We start from the raw sequence: 20,173 nt of genomic DNA, 5'->3' as shown, positions 1-20,173 counted from the left end.
GACTCCTAGGTCAAGGCCAGGTCTACACTACAGATGTATCTCGGCATATCGACATCACTACAGGGCTGTACTTGAAGAGAAGCCACAAGACTGGCACTACAGGGTTGGGGTTTTTTTTTGTTTTTGTTTTTAAATTGGTCAGTGAATGAGGGAAAGTCCTCACTTTAAAATAGTTTTTGTTGGTGGTGTTGTAGGGCTTTTTAATGAAATTATCACTCCATCATTGCCAGAGTCTGTGAAATTCCTCTTCTCTGCTACCCTCCACTTAAAACAGCCTTCTCCACAGCTTGCTGTGCATAGTCTATTAAATAACTACCCTTCTCCAAGTTGAAGCCTGGATGGATGGCGGGCACCCAAAGCCATCATCACAATAAGGAGTTATACAGTCCAAGTAAAATGTTTTTTGCTAAACAAGGAAGCTGTGTCATGCTCCATTCACACTATAGCAAGCATGTCTGTGAAGAGGGTGCCCTTTATTCATCTCAATTCGGAGTTTAAAACTCATTTAAACAGGCAAGGAGAACGATGGCAGCGAACTTCAATGCATCCTCACCCCTTGAATAGCGGTTTCTGAGAATTGCTGTTTCATTTAAACTTTATTCCCTCCAATGCCCATAATGTCCCTCAAGATGGACACGTGAAATACTGACATGTTTAGGTAGTCATGGTATCCAGAAAGATAATTACTGACTTTCATTTGGCAATATGGTTTCAAAGAAAGCATGTCACAAGTTATATACAGTAACGGCTAGCTACAATGGTGCAAGTGATGCAGTCATGCCTGGGCCCACAAAGTATTGGGTCTCAACCAGATGGAGCGGCACTCCAGGACTTCACCTGAAGCAGAGAGTCACAACACCACTCACTCAAATTGGCTCCACTGCCCCGCTGTCCAACGGAAGGCTGGCGGGGCCAAATTCAATAGCATCGCATCTGGGCTTATAGGGCTGGAAGTGCCATTTAGGTTTGGCCCAGCTGCTTATCTGTCATGAAGAGGAGGCTGCCAGGCTAAATTTGAGTGAGTATATTAGGTCACAGCATCCCTGTCTTTGGTTTCTGTGACACAGACCAAGTTTTCAAGAGAGGTCTATATATTTGTGACAACACTTGTTTGTATTTGGTGCCCAGCTACGTGACTGGCAAAAGCAAAGCAAATGCTGTTTGTGCTCACATTGCAAGTTCTTCCATGCACAAAATTGTGGGTTCAGCTATAAAGATTCCCCATTGCATTACTCCCCTTTTAGAGCCGGGTAAATCCATTTGTTTAGTTCCAATAGAGTTACACTAGCTTGAAACTGGAGTAACTTAATGTTGACTGAAGGCTTGGGCTTTTTGACTAGTTATATGTGTACTTTGGATGTGCTGTGCTACTTAAAGTTTGGTATAGAAAAAGCTAAATTACATGTTTTAGGTTCATAAGATGTATATTTATTGCTAATATGTGAAGTCTCAACTGCTGTTGCACAGATTTTCAATTAGATAAAATGTACTGGTGAAATGTTAGTTAGGTTTTGAATATGGGTGCTTTGTCTTATGGGGACATCACACACAAGACAGATTTTGGAGACTGTCACATGTGTCAAAATTACCATCTTGATATGATGTCTGTAGGGCTCCTGCACTATTAAACTTAACACTACCTCACTGCCAGTAAGCACTGTATTTCTTTGTATTGTTAGAAATTTATGCACTGTTTTTAAAACATTGAAACAACTGACTGGAGCTACTAAATTCAAGAAACAAAACAAGAGTAGGGAGGTGTCAAGGTTCCTTCCCCACTCTGAACTCTAGGGTACAGATGTGGGGACCCGCATTAAAGATCCCCTAAGCTTATTTCTTACCAGCTTAAGTTAAAAACTTCCTCAAGCTACAAACTTTGCCTTGTCCTTGAACAGTATGCTGCCACCACCAAGCGTTTTAAACAAAGAACAGGGAAAAAGACTACTTGGAAACGTCTTCCCCCAAAATATCCCCCCCAAGCCCTACACCCCCTTTCCTGGGGAAGGCTTGATAATAATCCTCACCAATTGGTACAGGTGAGCACAGACCCAAACCCTTGGATCTTAAGAACAATGAAAAATCACTCACGTTCTTAAAAGAAGAATTTTAATTAAAAAAAAAAAAAGGTAAAAGAATCACCTCTGTAAAATCAGGATGGTAAATACCTTATAGGGTAATCAGATTCAAAACACAGAGAATCCCTCTAGGCAAAACCTTAAGTTACAAAAAGACACAAAAACAGGAATATACATTCCCTCCAGCACAGCTTATTTTACCAGCCATTAAACAAAAGGAAATCTAATGCATTTTCTAGCTAGATTACTTACCAACTTAACAGGAATCATAGAATCATAGAATATAAGGGTTGGAAGGGACCCCAGAAGGTCATCTAGTCCAACCCCCTGCTCGAAGCAGGACCAATTCCCAGTTAAATCATCCCAGCCAGGGCTTTGTCAAGCCTGACCTTAAAAACCTCTAAGGAAGGAGATTCTACCACCTCCCTAGGTAACGCATTCCAGTGTTTCACCACCCTCTTAGTGAAAATACCTTAAAGTTTAAAGGAGTTGGAAGGCTTGCATTTCTGATCTATTCCGAGCAAAAGCATCGCACAGACAGACAGAACCCTTTGTCCCCCCGCCTCCGGATTTGAAAGTATCTTGTTCCCTCATTGGTCATTTTGGGTCAGGTGCCAGTAAGGTTACCTTAGCTTCTTAATCCTTTACAGGTGAAAGGGTTTTGCCTCTGGCTAAGAAGGATTTTATAGCACTGTATTCAGAAAGGTGGTTACCCTTCCCTTTATATTTATGACAGGAGCAAATGGCAAAGTTTTTTAAAAACATCAATTTTGTGGCAAAGTATCACTACAGTAGATGTGCCCATGACAGCTTCAACTACCAGTGACAAAGTCATGGAAAATTATGACAGCAGCTGTTTAAAATGTTTTTAATTGCAATAGCACAAGACATTTGAACTTGATAGTGTTCAAGGAGCAGACTTGGTTCAGAATGAAAATATTAATAACCTGCAGCAACCAAGGGTGTCTTAAATCCATTGAAGTTCAAACGGAGTTGTTCAGAGAAAATCCCACTGACAAGGAAAAACGTAGTGCTGAAACGAAGTAGGAACAGAAATATTTTACTGTAAAACATGGCCCTTGTCAACTTGAAGGACCACTAAGCCAAATCAATGCTTTTCAACATCGTATTATGAAACTGTGTAGAAGGCTAGAATAAAAAAAACAAAACCAAACCTGGTTATACTAGTCTCCTGTGCTGGACAAACGTTACTGCCAACACTTGGCTTTTAGGGGAATCAGGAAAATAATTCTGATTACTCAGCATGGCTAAGTGGAATGAGAGACCGATAGCATTTACCTTGAAATAGTGATGACAATCCAGATGATGTATATTTTGAAGCTTGCTGAGTATCTGATCAGTGGTGTTTGCATAGTAACATTGATGAAGATCTTTAATCAAAAATAAGGAAAGGAAGATTGCTTCACCAACAAACAATGGCAGCTTTTTGTCTACTGTTGAACTATTGGCCAAATATGCTCCTGGTCCTGAAGAACTCATAAAGGAAGCCAAACAGCCCGACAATGAACCTCAGCCCCGAAATTCAAAACAAGATCATATGGTTGCTATCAGACCAGGTTACAGAAAATTAAGGACATCAAGAATCCGCGATAATCAACACACCCCAGGACTTATCCAAAGTCAACCAAATAAGCCAAGGTTTTCGGTAGGTTGCCATAGAAAAAGACAAAAGGAATCCCGCCAAAATAAATATTAATGAGAGCTTTCCAGGATTTCATTATGTGAGTGGACAATCGGGTCCTAATCCTGAGAATAATTTTGAGAGTATGGAAGACAATGGTCTAGGACTACTGAGACGACGACAAGGACAGGAAGCTGAATGGCCCTATGAACATAAGTGGAATCTATTCTGGTGTACAAGAATGGCTGAGAAAATCTAATGCAAGACATGGGCATTGTGCTGCATACAATTTGCATCTAGAGTTAAACCATTCAGTACTGACAATCACAGAATTTCAAAACTTTTATGATTTAGTTGAGAAATTATCTTTTTGGCCATTGTGTTAACTGATAGTCTTTGCTTACAAAAGAAGAAAGCAAACTTAGCCTACCTCTGAAAACACTTTGTCCTATATGCCGGCCTTGGGTTGCCTTGAGATATCCACACAGAGCTATACTGAAAGCCTTGGCTCAAATTATTCTGAAGTCCAGTAAGCCCAAAGCATGAGACAAAGCTTCATCTTTATGTAAACATTTAGAAAGCTTCAGTGTTGTTCTTGTGATTGTTTTTCAGACTAAAATTCTGGAAGAAATAAAGTGTAGTGTCTAAGATGTTGCAGCTGGAAAAACAAGAACTGGGTAACGATGCCAAAGTACTAGAAAATACATACAATTTAATGAAAGATTTAGAAATAATTTTTCTGATATCAGACTATCAGTGGTCAAAGTTACTCAGACATGGGGAATACGAGATAAGTTCAAATCTAAGTGAGCACCAAAAGCTAAGCATCATTTTAAAGCATGCCACGATATATAGCATCCACAGATGATGTCTGGTGTTTAACTCATCTGAAAGGCCCATTCATGGTAAAATGTAGTGCAATACATAAATTTACTGCACAAGGATTGGGCTGTCCCTGGTAGGATGTTAATAACACTTCATTCACATATTGCACCTTCCATCCCAGGATCTCCATATGCTTTGCAAACAACTTCTAACAGGAATGTTGTGAAGATATCACTCCCCATGGCACAAAAAGGGAAGCTGAGGTACAGATTAAGTTATTTCCTGATTCCCAGTCCAGTAACTGGACCATAAAAATCATCATCCTGTAGCTTGGTCTTGTGATGCCAGGGAGCTTAAGTATCCCAAAATGGACACTTCCAAAACTAAGTCCTCTTGTACTCCAGTTCCTACTGTAATGTATACTAGCATGGTCATGCTAGGCTTGAAGCCTGAAGGACAGGGTGATGAGAACTTTTCATGTTACATGCTGTTTAGGACTGGCCGAAGTGTCCAGGGTTAGATGAATTAGAAAGTCTCTCTACAGCTGAGCAAGGTTTTAGACCACAACAGGAATTTGCTAAAAACCAGTATCTTGTAGATACAACAAAGCTATAGTGTAATAACTTAAGACTTTTGAACCATGCCATGTAACCCTACCATTCTGATGTAGGAAAGTTGGCTCCCACTCAGTGCTGCCAAGTCTCATGGGGGGGAGGGGGGGGGGGGAGGAGAGAGAAAGAAAAAAAAGGTGGCACTGCCCTTCTAAAGAAGCCCAACCCATTTCAGAGGGAAGGGAGTGCGGGTATTTATACAAATTCCTATTCTTAGTAGTTTGAGTTTTGCTGCATACAACATTAACTTGCATGTTAAAATACATCTGTGCACTTACATTATTAAGGTCCCTCTCTCCATCCTCTGTGGTCTTTTTGCCTCAACATCAGGTATGGGACAAAAAATTGGAACACAGGATGTGTCGAGTGGCCAGGCCAGAAAGTTTATGAATTTGAGTGTTTTCTTAATGGAACAGGATTGGGGATAGGAGGATTCTAAAATTCTGATGACACGTGTATACATTGAAACCAGTCAATCACTAAAACCACTCCTACAACCATTTTTAAACTATAACTTTGTGTTGAATTCACCTATGACAAAAAAAGCCCCCAAACCCCACAACTCAAAAAATTTAAATGACTTCTTAAAACAAACAAACCCAATTTTGCTTATTAGAAGTCCCTATTAACTGAGCCTGCCACCTTGTGGAAGCTGCATAAAACTGCACTAAGTCAACAACCAATGGGGCCTAGCAAAAACTCCAGAAACCACACGGCAACAACTGTTCACCCTTACCAACAGGCCTTATTCATCACAGTAAGGATTAAGGAAGTGAATTGCAGTGGCTGCACTTATATTTCTGGTTTTGAGAGAAGAAACCAATTTCAGTCGTCTCAGTCCTAGCAGTGTCAGTCCAACTGCAGTTCCAGTTTCACTTGTTTACCAGTTGATATTTTAAGAATGTTTTGAAGTGAACAACTTCAGTTTTCTCATCTGAAATGTCCCTTGTATAGGTTCTGACCTACTTATTTGGTCAGGAATGTACATGAGCTCTGTGTAGTGAGACTAATAGGATATTCAGAAAATAGACAAATTCAGGGAGATCTGTGTCCACCATGATTTTACAGACTAAGGTGCAAAGGGATTTCTCCCAGTCCACTTATGTCCTTCCACCCCTCTACCATCTTTCTCCCAAATGGCATAGCCTTTGGCAGGCAGACGACAGTAGAGGTCAGTTGTATGCTGTACTGGTACCTGCTTCTGATTTGTTTGAGTCCTCTCGGATCACACTAATGGAAATTGCATCGCATATCACATTTTGTCTCCAGTCTCAGGCTACATATGCTGACCAGTATTGTCTCATTGTTACCTTGTACCACCTGATTTGTTTGTTGCAACCACCTTTGTTGTGTGTCCTGTATTTAAATGTCCAGGTCACTGGCCATATTTATGCTAGGTCAACCATTGCTGAAGTGTATAAACTGTCTGCGGTCTCCAACCATTTCAGCTCCTGCAGCATCTGGCCACATTTGTGTAGTACCTAGCACAATAAGGTGTTGGCTCCTGAGCAGGGCTCATAGGTGCTAACACAATAAATAAAAGGCTGTTAAGTGACTTAAAAATTGTGATTAATCGTGCTGTTAAATAATAGGATACCATTTATTTAAATATTTTTGGATGTTTTCTACATTTTCAAATATATTGATTTCAGCTACAACACAGAACCCAGTGTATAGTGCTCACTTTATATTTAATTTTGATTACAAATATTTGCACTGTAAAAAGTACTGTGCAAATCTCTATCATGGAAGTTGAACTTACAAATGTAGATTTACAAAAAGTAACTACATTCAAAACCAAAACAATGTAAAACTTTAGAGCCTACAAGTCCACTCAGTCCTATTTCTTGTTTAGCCAATCGCTCAGACAAACAAGTTTATCTCCCATAAATGTAAACAATGCTGCCCACTTTTCGTTTACAACGTTACCTGAAAATGAGAACAAGCATTCACATGGCACTGTTGTAGCCAGTATTAAGCCATTTATGTGCCAGACATTCTAAATACCCTTCATGCTTCAGCCACCATTCCAGGGGACATACATCCATGCTGATGACAGGTTCTGTTTGAGAATGATCCAAAGTAGTGTGGACTGACGCATGTTCATTTTCATCATCTGAGATGCCACCAGCAGAAGGGTGATTTTCTTTTTTGATGGTTTGGGTTCTGTAGTTTCTGCATCGGAATGTTGCTTTCAGAAGTCTTGAGAGCATGTTCCACATCTTGTCCCTCTCAGATTTGGGAAGGCACTTCAGATTCTTAAAGATTGGGTCAAGTGCTGTAGCTATCTTTAGAAATCTCACATTGGTACCTTTTGTGTTTTGTCAAATCAGCTGCGAAAGTGTTCTTAAAAACAAAGAACATGTGCTGGGTCATCATCTGAGACTCTTAGAACATGAAATATATGGCAGAATGTGGATAAAACAGAGCATGAGACACTTAACTCCTCAGGGGACAAATGTGTCATTTAATTAATGCATTTTTTTTTAAACTAGCATCTTCAGCAGGAAGCATGTCCTCTGAAATGGTGGCTGAAGCATGAAGGGGCATACAAATGTTTTAGCATATCTGGCATGTAAATACCTTGCAATACCAGCTATAAAAGTGCCATGCAAATACCTGGTGACATTGTAAAGAAGCAGGCAGTAGTATCTCTCGTAAACGTAAACAAACATGTTTGTCTTAGTGATTGGCTGAACAAGAAGTAGGACTGAGTGAACTTGTAGGCTCTGAAGTTTTGCATTGTTTTGTTTTTGAGTGCAGTTATGTAACAAAACAGATTAAAAAAATCTACATTTGTAAGTTGCGCTTTCACACGAAAGAGACTGCAGTACTTTTTTGAGGTGAATTGAAAAATACCATTTCTTTTGTCATTTTTACAGTGCATATATTTGTAATCAAAAATATAAAGTGAGCACTATACACTTTCTATTCTGTGTGGTAATTGAAATCAATATATTGACTCCTGGGAGAATTCGGTGCCAAAAAATTAAAAATTCTGCACACAATATTTTCAGTTAATTGCATGCATTAAATGCAATTGACAGCCCTAAAAATATACAAAATAAATGGTTATCTTTGGAATAACTTTATTGGCCTTCCATTGGTTTGTATTCTGCCACCACCCCGAGGTAATATCACTTTTTCTGACGCTGTACAGCTGTAGAAAGATGGCAACTTTTTCCAGACAGACTTTTAGCTTACAGGGGAGCACTGTGTATAGCTGGAAGATCTGGCTTCTGATAGTCTAAGCATAGTTTATCCAGATGCCAGCAGGTGGTTAGATAACAGCTGGAAGAGATGCACTAAAACAAACATCTGTTTATTAGGATACTTGATGAGAAAGCAGTCAGCATGTTGCAATTTTACAATTGCTTAAACATTTAAAAAGCTTCAGAAGCAGCATTACTGTAGGTAGCAGGAAAGCAATAGCCCTGTGCTCCTTAGAAATTTACTTTCAGTCATCCCCTCCACAGATCATCAGTAGTGTAGTCTTGTAGTCCCCAGAGGTATCAGACTGCAGAGGAAAAAAAATAAAAGTGACATTAGTGACGATCACCGTATGCTTTCGTTTGCCACTTCTAAAATGATTTCTCCACACTTCCCCCCCAACCTTTTTGGGCCAACCCAACATCATCATGTTAAGAGGAAATAAGATACTTGATCCTACTACTGAAATGAATAACTGAACTTCCTTTTTTTTTTTTTTGACTGGGAGAAGATTTAATCCCTCATGGTTGCAGTAAAATACTGAACCAGTGTCAAAAAAAAAAAAAAAAAAAAATCATGATTTTACAAAATCATGATACATCAGACTTGCTGCTAGTTTTACCTTCTCCATTTTGTAACTTTAAATTGCTGAAGAGGCTGTTCAGTACCAGTTTTCGTTTCCTACTTAGGATTTCAGATTTACATGGAGACTTTCTACTAGTAAAGTTGACACTTAATGCACATCTGTGGTGAAAAAAGACAAGTCCAGGGCCTCAGTAACATCCCTAATAGTCTGTGCTACATTTACAACCAACACCACCTTCTGATATAGTGAACTTCCATAGGTCCAGAAAGCGGAGATGCTTTACCAGGCTGTACTCCTCCATCAGGGGTTTGTCATTTGGATTTGTGCTTTTAAATCTCTTAAATACAGATTTCAGGCTACTATTTGAAACTTTTGGCCCATGTGTATTTAAAAAAAAAAAGGATGGTAACTGTCATGTTTTGAAAGTCAACTGTGCATTATTAACAAACGATTTTGTTTTGAAGTGATAGATCTCATGCTAAAGTCTTCATTAGCCCCCCACACACTACAAACACCCTTGCACATGCTTAACTGTGAGCATGAGCAGTGCCGCTGAAGTCATAGTTAAGCGTTTGCAGGATTAGGGCCTTAAGTTTCAGTACTGTTGCCTGCCTGCAGCAGCTTTACAGAAGTCATAAGAGCCTTCCAGCAGTAGTATTAAAAAACCCCCACTCCCCCACACTACAATTTACGACGCAGTTCATTATAAATGTTAATCTACATTTGCAATAGCACACATTTTTTAAGTTACGTTTACAAAGCCTCAACCTGGTTTAAATCCATGGGCAGGTTTTTAGTTCTAAATCAACTCATTTAAATTAATGACTTAATTGGTCCACCCAGTACTAAACCAGTACTCAAAGACAGGCAGAAAGTAGCTGAGTGAAAATTGTTTAACCATAAACATAAAATCCAACACCTTCAAGCCCCGGTGCCTAAAGTTAGGTACCACAAATCTACATTTAGTCTCTTAAATGTGTGATCTCACTTTCCAGTATCACAGGAAGCTACAGGGGTTCAGTAATTCTGAAAAGTCAGGCAATTTTCACTTTTGAACCTATAAATGCAGATTTAGAAGCCTGCCTGTAGACAGCAGGTTAGAAAACGTTGACCACAGGAAGTTGTACAAGTTGAACTAATTGCTGTAAAAGGCTGTGAGAGTATCAATTTCATTTTAAGCCAGGTTTTTTTTGGTTTAGTTCAAACAGATGCTTAATCATTTTAAGCCACTCAAGGAAAAAAAAAAAAAAAAGTGTCCAGAAATGGGTTTGCATGAATTCAACTACATATGTTAGAACGACACCTTTAGTTAAGCCAGTCCAACTTTCTCATGAAGAGAAGAATCTAAGACTATGGAGGAGTACTCTGCAGCAGAGTGCCGGTATTAAAGAATACATAATTTTTTTCAAAATGTTTGGGGGGGGGAGGGGGAGAAGAGAGAGAGAGAGAGAACACACAGTAGCATTATTACATTACAATGACAAGATTCTTTGAAGGCTGGATTAATATTTAAATGGTATGAAAGATATGTTGTTCCCCTACAAGGTTAGCTACTCCTGGCATGTGTGTTCTACAGACATTAGCCATTTTATTCCATACATTTCTATGTGTTTCTCAGTGTACGAATTAAGTTATAAACAAGTTGATAGTTTAAAGGGCTCTGGCCCATTCAGTGAGTTTATCACTGATCAGTACCAGCTGATTGGTCAAAAATGGAATCCCATGTAGGTTTTCAGAACTCGTGCTTTGCCTGAACTAAGAAAAGTGGACAGGTTTAGCACACGCTTTAGCTAAACCAAACCTAAAATGCTACCATTTTTCCCAGTGCAGATGTAGGATAACAGACTACAACTTCCACCAGATGAATCAAGCAACAAGGCCTTACCCTGAATCTACACTCGGAAAAGAAAGATCAGGCTTAGCTAGCTCTTTTCCTAATCAAGAGAAAGCCTCAGGCACCCACTGATTTTGTATGGAACTCTAGGTTTTATCCTAAAGAAGAATTAATAAAACTCTAGATTACCACATGATTATGGTGCAGTTAGTTGTGATGATCAGCACTGTGCAATTCAGAGCTACATTATGGAACAGGGCTTGTCACATCAGTTCCGCCCCTAGCAACAGAACATTGTGCATCAATTTATGAAAGAGGCTGACAGAAAAGAATCACTCAATACTGTTTATTCATTTTTTAAAAGTACACTTCTGATTAATCTCCCAACCTCAGAAATATTTGAGCAGATGAGAGAATGTTGGCAGTTACTTGCTGGATTTAAAGCATTGAGGCAAGAAAGGATATCTGGTACATGCTCAGAAGGACTACCTGAGTGACATTTGGGGGTGGGGGCGGGGAACCACTCCAGCTTCCATTAAAGCAGAAAAAAGTTGAATAAGGCATTGGAAAGAGAAGGAAACTGTAGTCAGTGTTGTATGAACATAACTTTAAGAACTAAACCATTGTGTTCAATCGTATTTAAAATGAATTAACTATCTCTAAACAAAGTCACTTTAAGCCATTGGCATCACTTTCACAACTGGACTTTCACAACTACCCTGTTTCAGATAGCTAATAATGGTCCCTGATCTGCTTCTGAGACTATGAAAATTAGCTACCATACCACAAAACTAGTATTAGGGTGTAATGCTTCCCTGATGCAGGTCAGCTGTGGGAAGAGTCACTGCAAGAGGCAGTATAACATCAGGAAACGGGGTCCTAAGCCTGCCTTTTAGCAATTTTCAATTCAGCTTTAAAACAGATGATTAAATGATTCTCTTAATGTTAAGACGTTTACCAAAGCTAGGCATTTCCAAACGTCCTGGGTATCAGACAGTATGGTCCTGTTCTGCCCTTATAATAGACTGAGCACCAAGGAGCACTCTGGCATCCTGCAGAGCTTCACTGGGTACTTCATCTTCTCCATTTATACCTGTTCACTGAGTCCTCACGTGGAGTCAGTGAGCTATGCTAATGGTTCACAAGTCTCTAAACATGCATTACTCACTGTCTGACAGATCAGCCTAGCTTGCCCACTGTGGGCTTGAGATGACCAAACTGAAGTCTCTTATTTTTCCACCCAAAATCCCCCACTTCCTTTCCACCCCATTCCCTTGGGAATTACACCACCATCTTCCTCCTAAGCACCTTGGGCTCCACCTCCCCATATAACTGGATCGAGTCTTGCCTCTTCTTTCTACAAAATGCACCAAATGTCTGGCACAATAGCACACATTCTTGTCTATTTCCTAGTCCTCTCCTGCCTCCAGCTCTCTGACCTACTCAATTGCCATTTTACTCCATTTTGTCCAGAACACAAGTGCTAAAGCCAAACTGCTCTCCTCTTCAAACTCCTCTACTTATAACACATTTGGCACTTTCCAAATATAAAACTTTTATACATACCTCAAAGAGAAAAAAATTCTATTACAGGAGTGGCACATTTGTTAGGCAACTTTGTTCCAATATGCAAAAATAGTTCATTAAAATAATTCTTACTTTTATAGCAGAGTACAAGGAGCAGCCATAATGCTTCTTATATTCAGCCCGAATATCCAGCAGGTCAATTTCTGATCTGGAAACCATGATTCTATTAAGAGTGAACTCATCAGTTCCAGCACCCTGATAAAATAAAAGAGAGCCATCTGGTACAATACACCATATAAAAGCATTATGCAAGTTAGGCTAAAATCAGCATCTCCATTTAGAAATGGCATTCTCCGTCCTACTTAATCTAACTCCAGGAATTACCTGTCGTAAGGGACCAGTGCCATGTTTATTATTTACAGACATCTTACAGACTCTTAGAAAGTTGACATTCTCTTAAAGATATACAAGAGTTCAAGAATGGGTATGGAAGCTGAAAACCTACCTTCAAAGATTGGTACAGCCTTTCAGCAAAGAATGCAGGAGTGTTAGTCACACATTGAACTATTAAAAGAAAAAGTTAAGAGTTAGTTTAAATGGCCTGCTCTACAACGATGCCACCATATAACTTGCTTTGGCTTACAAGCCCTCACTATGAATGGACAGGACATGCATGGCTTGATTTTCAAAGCTAGGTAAATACAATTGTATGCCCAGCCTTGTACCTGTAAATGACTGACATGCATGCACAAGTCAGGTATATACACACATGCACCTGGCCAATTCTGCATGGACTTTATCGTTCTCTTCCAGGCTGGTAAACCACATGCATGTTACACACACTCCCATGAGAGATGTACCCATTTATATGAAGGGTGAATCTGGCTATAGATTTTTAGTTAAAGCATTTCTGTTAAGAACAAGACTTTATAGAACCCTCAGGCCTGCCCTGAAAGTAAAATACTCTAGTGCTTTTGAAATGGTTCAGCAGTATGGGTGGCTGAAGTCTGGTGACGAGTAAAATTAGTCATTAGCGTCACTACTAAAAATATCCCCAAGTATGGTTGAGGGTTTTTTGGCACTTGCAAAGTCAGTATAAATGAGGAGTGTGCCTGGTGTATAGGACTTATCACAAAGCAGTCCTGGACCAAGATTGGGGCTGCTAGAGGCTATCACTGTACTAATTATAAACATCAACATAGTTGAATATATGCTACAGAACTAACAAGCTCTCTCCTCTTTGTAAGCCCAAGTCAGTGTTACAATGCTTAATGCAGGGATACTGCTTATCACTAAAAGCAAGAACTAAAGTCACTGTAAATCAAACAATTCAGACTAATATTTTACCTATCCTCCTCTTTTTTTTTTTTGGTTTAAAAAGGCACAGCTTGTTTTCAGCCATGTCTTCCTCCTCCCCAAGAATCTTACCAATGGCTAAGAGTAAATCCTCAAAATGCCCCGACATTTCACCCTGTATACTTTCTTCAATGGTCTTCTTGCTGATGTTCCTGTATTCATCAAATGCTAAAAAGATAACCAAACATACGTAGTAAGTATATCAAACTATCACAAGGAAATGACTCAATGTTCTCATGCGTCAGGCTCCATTTGGGGTCTGATCCAAACCGTAGTGAAACTAACGAAAGTCTTTCCACTACCTTCAATATTGTTTGGAACATGCCTTTGATGAACACATACCCTATGATGAGAGCAACATTAGCCATCATTCTAAACTAATCAAGGTGTATATATGTAGAAATTTTGTTAAGGAACAAACAACCTTCAAGGGCCATCATTTTAACATTCACCATTTTCCTTCTCAAGGCAGTTTGCCTCTGTTCTTTAATGCGGTACGTCAGACCCCGCTTCAGTTAGCCCATTTACCTAATGGTCTTGCTTTAATAATCATAAAATTAGGAATGACTCAAATATATTGAGTGGGGTGGAGACAAATTTTATCCACTGAAGGCTTTCACAATCCCAGGTTTCTTTATGAAAAAAGAGGGTGTCTCATGCAGCACATTCCATCAGCCGTAAGGCAAAGATGCATTTAGTGAGTCACAATATAGCAAACACAATTACTTCCTTATCAGAGGCTTGCTTGGTCCCCAAGTCTGCATGACATTCGTACATGCCAACAATTACATTTAAAGCATGCTATGCAATCCACACAGTCTTTGGCGACAGGGATAAGTAAAAGACGACCTGTTGCCTGGGTTTAAGATCAAACTTTCATCTCTTCTCCTGCAAAAGTGGGAATGAAAATACCTTAGAGTAAAACTACACAGGAAGAGCCCATTTCAAATCTACATACATATTGATATGTGGCACACTCAACAAGGACAATACACGCCTCTTAGACCTATTGTTTCAGTTTGCAGCCTTCCATATGTGAACAGATACAGTACTGGCTATCTTCACAACCATAAGAGCTAGAAACTCAGGGGTTTTTATTCTGCAAGCTTTAGCAAAAGCTGATGGACCCACGGAAGTGATGGTGGGACAGTAACAGTGAGTGGCACCTCAATCCAAATTACACATAAAGATGCTTGGCTACAGAAAATAATTATCATTTACTAAGAAATACCACAAAATGGTCCAAAATCGATTTCATACTTAATTTCAGTTGAGGTATGCTCCTAAGGCACAGAATTTCAGTGAACTTATCTTCATCTGTACCCCATTTCTTCTCACCAGCACTATAGAGAACCTATTGCAAGGAAAGAAAGAATGTCACTGTGGCCACTAGACTAGACTTCTCAAAAGAAGATTGTTGAGCCATGCCACTGCAAACTAGTCTCTGCATTTTCCATAAGTTTTCGGAGGACAGGATTCTGAACCTGGCCGATGCAATGGACTTCACTGCAGTGCTGTGGTGTTGCTGTCATGGGCTGCTGAAACTCAAGCCTGGAAAGTTGAACTAGTTCTCTCTCTCTTCCCCCCATACAAAGCAGAACTTGCCTGTCTACTGACCTACACTGGAACACCTTCTACTGTTGGAAGACAGACATTAAGGGATTCATATTCAAAGTGAGAAGGAGATTTTTCTATGAATGACAGAATGGAAATATTTGCTTTATGAAAGATGCAATTTATCACAAAGTGAATGTTAGAGTTAATTCCAATACATCAAATACAAATCAGGACTTTATAAACATGTCTTATTCAGGAATGGGGGTTCCTTGGAGCTTCCCCCCATCCATTCCACTCAAGGGCATCAGTGGCTATGGTGTCTTCTTCAGACAGAGACTTCACTATAATCCTCCCACTGGCCAAACTGGGGATGGTGTTTTATGGATACCATGAGCACCACTCACACAGCAGCCCCAGGAAGGTTTTGAACGAGTTATGAGCTGCACTTGCAGTGTGTGAGCCCAGCATTGCTGGGCCCAAATTCTGCACCTCACATGGTGGCAGCAAGGAGGGGGCAATCCAAAGTTTTACACGGTTAATGGGAAGTCTGAATAAAATGAAACTTTCCCCATAGGCCATTTAAAAAAAAAAACCCTCAAAGAAACCCATGTTCATGTTAGCTCTCACCACAGATAAAATGGCAATACTTACACTTCAAAGGTTATTATTACAGCAGTTTAACAATGCATTGTTGGAAATTGGGAAAACTGGGTACTCTAGACCGGATTATATATAGAAAACTAATGCCAGTTATAGGAAGGAGATAGGGAAGGAAGGAAAGAACAAAAAACAAAAAAACTACACACGTCCTAATCTGATGGTCTCCCTGCCCACTCCATTTCAACTTTGGGGTGTTCAAAATGCTGAATTTCTTGGGTGTGAGCCATCCCTGTAAGATGCTGTTTAGTAGATAATTTTGTATTGCAATAGAGAACACTTTATATCTACGTGTCAAGCGCAGCTTGGTTCAGCCGCTGTTTTGCTTTGCTGTACCTGTGCATCCTTCTTTGCAAGATGTTCATCCACTTTTACATTTTCATCTCTTCTGCCCTGCAATAAGGGAGAGTGAACTTTAAAGCCCATAAAAGTGCAAAATTTGAAAGTCTCAAATGGTCACACCTTCTCCCAGTCACCCACCCAAGAATAATTATTGTGGATTGTGAAACAGTAGCTCTTGCCAGCATCCTCCTAGGCCCAAAATTTGTCTGACAGTGTCATTAAAAGCATTGTGTGGGGAAGGTTGAGTACGAGCATTTGGGGCCTCCATGTGTGGTCTAAGGCTAAAGCCACCACTCCTGCTATTTCTCCTCTTTACTTCACCCCCACTCCGAACAAGCCTGGAGTAGTGACTCCCCCTCATCATGATCAACAATGCTGGGATCCAATAGGAGAGCGATGAATGAGGAAAACCGCATCACTCTGCTTCTTATGGGATAGGACAGAGCCTGACCCTTCAAACTTTGGATTTAGTACTCCTGAATGAAGCATGCAATAGCAAAGGTCAAAGCCAAGCCACAGCATGAATTGGCCATTGGCTTCACCACACAACTCCTCAATCCTGATCTGTAACACCCCAGTTGCTACGGTGCTAAGAGTCCAAGAAGAGGATGCCAGTTATGGTTACTTGTGCTAAAACTATGGTGCTGTAACTGGTATAAAAGTAGCCAAGGATAAGAGGAGACCAAATCCATCTCAACCAACAAGTCCAGATAGGGACTCTGATCTCTCGAGGGGAAAATATCAGTACTCTAACCTACCATGCCACTCTCTTACCTTAAATTTAAATAAGCAAAGCTATGCACACCCTGTAAGTACTGTATCAGTTGTCAGATTCACTAGGACTGCCTATATTTACAATTTCAAGTAAAATCTAAATATCAAATCTGTACAGTAATTATGTTGACTAAGTTGAAGGAACTTACATCTGCCAGAGTTAACAGGGCTTTTCTGAAGTCACCAGAGGTGTCAGAACTGATGTCATCGCCAAGACTCTTCTTATATACTAAAAACAAAAATAATCAAACATTTTATTGAATTCTGTAATTTAAAAACAAAAAATCAAAGGTAAGATTAGCAAAAGCATCTAGATGTTAAGGGAAGATCATTGACCAGTAACGGATTTGTTGTAGCCTTATCCTCCCAGCAACAACTCTGACATATCAATGTTATGGTACTATGCAAGATCCATCAGTCCACCAACATAGGTTAGCCCCACAATCCAGCCTTTTCCCCTTAATACAGTCACATGCATGGTCATATATCTAGGATCAAAGAATGCAGGCCATACCTACAGAATGGGGGACTGTATCTTGGAAAGTGGTGAGTCTGAAAAGGATTTAGGGGTCATAATGGACAAGCAACTCAACATGAGCTTCCAGTGTGATGCTGTGGGAACAAGGGTACAATTCTTAGATGTATAAACAAGGAAATAGTGAGTTGGAAAGTGATTCCGCTCCATAATTTACAGCACTGGTGAGACCAATACTTAAAATAGCGTGTCCAGTTCTGGTGTCCACATTTGGGGGGGTGGGGATGGGGGGGGGAGAATGTGGAAAAACTGGAGAGGGTGCAGAGAAAAGTCTTAAAAGTGACTTGAGAGCTGAATGCCTTCCATATGTTATATACAGTGGGAGACTTAGAGAGCTCCATCTGTTTAGTTTATCAACATGAAGACAGGTTATTTGATTACAGTGTAAAAGCATTTTTATGGGAAGAAAAACACCAGGCTCTTTAATCTGGTGGACAAAGGCATAACAAGAACCAATGGGTGGAAGTGACAGCCAGACAAATTCAAATTAGAAATCAGACAAGTTTCTAACAGTGAGGGGTTTAACCATTAGAACAAACTGACATTGCACTCTATAGGATTTTATGGAAAATATGCTAAGGAGTGTGAATATAATGTAACTGGAATATGCCTCATGCAAAAGGTCTCTTGTAAGGTATCATTACACAGTTTATAATCTACTGAGTGTGTTCATCGTATTTGTATGTATGGATCATTCTTGTATCTGAAACTAGAAATATGAAATATAACTGAGGTCCTATTGTAATTATGCAAAGTGTGGGCCATTAATGGTGGTTTGGAATTTTGATAGCTCCTATTAACCAGGACAATTGACTGTAGATGGCTTCTTTACTTGTAAGTCTTCCTATATACCTGTGTGCTGGCAAGGGGGTAATGAAGTCTTACAGTGACATGTGATTATGGCACCTGAACTGGAATCCATCTACAACCTGGTGCTTTTCCATTGAGAAGGAGGGGTGGGAACCAGAGGTGGACAAAGGATTCATGCCTTGTGCAAAAGATATATAAGGGGGTGGAGCAGAACAAAGGGGGCGGCAGTCATGAGAAATCCCCTAGCTACCACCGGAGCTGGAACAAGGGCTGTACCAGGGGAAAGGATTGTGCCCAGACTAGGAAGGCATCCAGTCTGTGACAGAAGCTTATCGAAACATCTGAGGGAGAGACTTTATCTGTATTCAGTTTTCTTACAGTACTAGGCTTAGACTTGCATGTTTTATTTTATTTTGCTTGGTAATTCACTTTGTTCTGTCTGTTACTACTTGGAACCACTTACATCCTACTTTTTACTTATTAATTAACCCAGAGTAAGCGATTAATATCTGGGGGGGGGAAGGCAAACCGCTCTGCATCTCTCTCTCTCAGCGTTAGAGAGGGCGAACAATTTATGAGTTTACCTTGTATAAGCTTTATACAGGGTAAAACAGATTTATTTGGGGTTTGGACCCCATTGGGAGTTGGTATTGGAGTGCTGGAGACAGGAACACTTCTTAATCTGTTTTCAGTTAAGCCTGTGGCTTTTGGGGGACGTGGTTCAGACCTGGGTCTGTGTTTGTAGCAGGCTAGTGTGTCTGGCACAACCAGGCAGGGCACTGAAGTCCCAAGCTGTCAGGGAAAAAGGGCTCAGAGGTCTCAGCACATCAGGTGGCAGTCCCAAAGGGGGTTTCTGTGACCCAACCCGTCACACAGACCACCAAGGGAAGTGGTGGATTCCCCATCTCTTGACGTCTTCAAATCAAGACTGGGTGCCTTAACTGAAGATATGCTTTAGTCAAACAGAAATGATTGGGCTCAAAACAGGGGTAACTAGGTGAAACAAAGGTCTTTGCAGGCTGCTCTGTGCTGGTTACAGCTTCAAAGCAGATGCTCAACTGCTTAGATTCTCTCTGTAAATATTAAATTGATTGACATTCTTACCTCCTGCTTCCTGACTGATGGAGCCATAATACTGATAGGCCGTTGCCATGTTGGCTAGGAGAAGAGGGACCTATAACTCACACCTGGAAACTATGGCAGGAGTTCTGCACATAGAAATTAAAATTCTGAGAAGTAAAAAGAAACTGAGCCATTATTATACTATTACTTGCTCATTTAACAGATAATTAATGCTACAACCATGTCCTTTTTCTTAAAAAAGGGTTTTAAAGATTTCCCCAAGCCTGAGTTTGGTACAAAACAAAACGTTTATCATTTCCCCCATTTCTAGGTTTCCAGAGTCATTTATAAATTCAAGTGTTGCAACGACAGCAGTGTTACACCGCAAGTTACAATGAAAAGTGATAGGGCTGCCAACTTGAGAGCAGTGTTTGAGAACCAAGGGAAGATTTGACATTTTTACCCTTTTAATAATCTTCATAACTCCCTAATCATTTAGGTACTTATATGCCCTCAACACTGAGCTGCAAGGGGTTGCATCATCTGCAAACAGGTCTCTTAAGATGATCTCCTTCACCTTAGCTCTGAACCTTGCAATGTTAAGCAAGCCTCCATCATCTCTGGTGCTAAGATAGGCACCTTCTTGAACATCATGGAACGTGTGTTGAGGTGGGAATGAGAAGTAAATATTAAGATCTGTTTGCAGATGATGCAACATTTGTGGCTCAGTGTTGATGCTCTACAACATCTTATTACCAAGTTTTCCGATT

General features: G+C 40.1%; 1 protein-coding gene across 2 annotated transcripts in view; it reads right to left on the bottom strand.

Moving 5' to 3' along the window:
• Nucleotides 1-8,454: 8,454 nt before the first annotated feature.
• Nucleotides 8,455-20,173, bottom strand: part of ANXA3 (annexin A3) — a 34,357-nt gene continuing 22,638 nt past the window's right edge. For both annotated transcript variants that reach the window (XM_048847288.2, XM_048847289.2), the window contains 7 exons: nucleotides 17,146-17,225; nucleotides 16,217-16,273; nucleotides 14,927-15,020; nucleotides 13,739-13,834; nucleotides 12,816-12,874; nucleotides 12,443-12,565; nucleotides 8,455-8,670 (listed from right to left, as the gene is read on the bottom strand). In XM_048847288.2, the coding sequence (XP_048703245.2) occupies nucleotides 8,611-8,670; nucleotides 12,443-12,565; nucleotides 12,816-12,874; nucleotides 13,739-13,834; nucleotides 14,927-15,020; nucleotides 16,217-16,273; nucleotides 17,146-17,225 (569 nt within the window). In that variant the 3' untranslated portion in view covers nucleotides 8,455-8,610. The remainder of the gene's footprint in view (nucleotides 8,671-12,442; nucleotides 12,566-12,815; nucleotides 12,875-13,738; nucleotides 13,835-14,926; nucleotides 15,021-16,216; nucleotides 16,274-17,145; nucleotides 17,226-20,173) is intronic.

This window comes from Caretta caretta, chromosome 4 (genome assembly GCF_965140235.1).
Source record: "Caretta caretta isolate rCarCar2 chromosome 4, rCarCar1.hap1, whole genome shotgun sequence".
Lineage (NCBI taxonomy): Eukaryota > Metazoa > Chordata > Testudines > Cheloniidae > Caretta > Caretta caretta.
The sequence above is the reverse complement of the archived record's forward strand: the minus strand, read 5'-3'. Positions and strand labels throughout refer to the sequence as shown.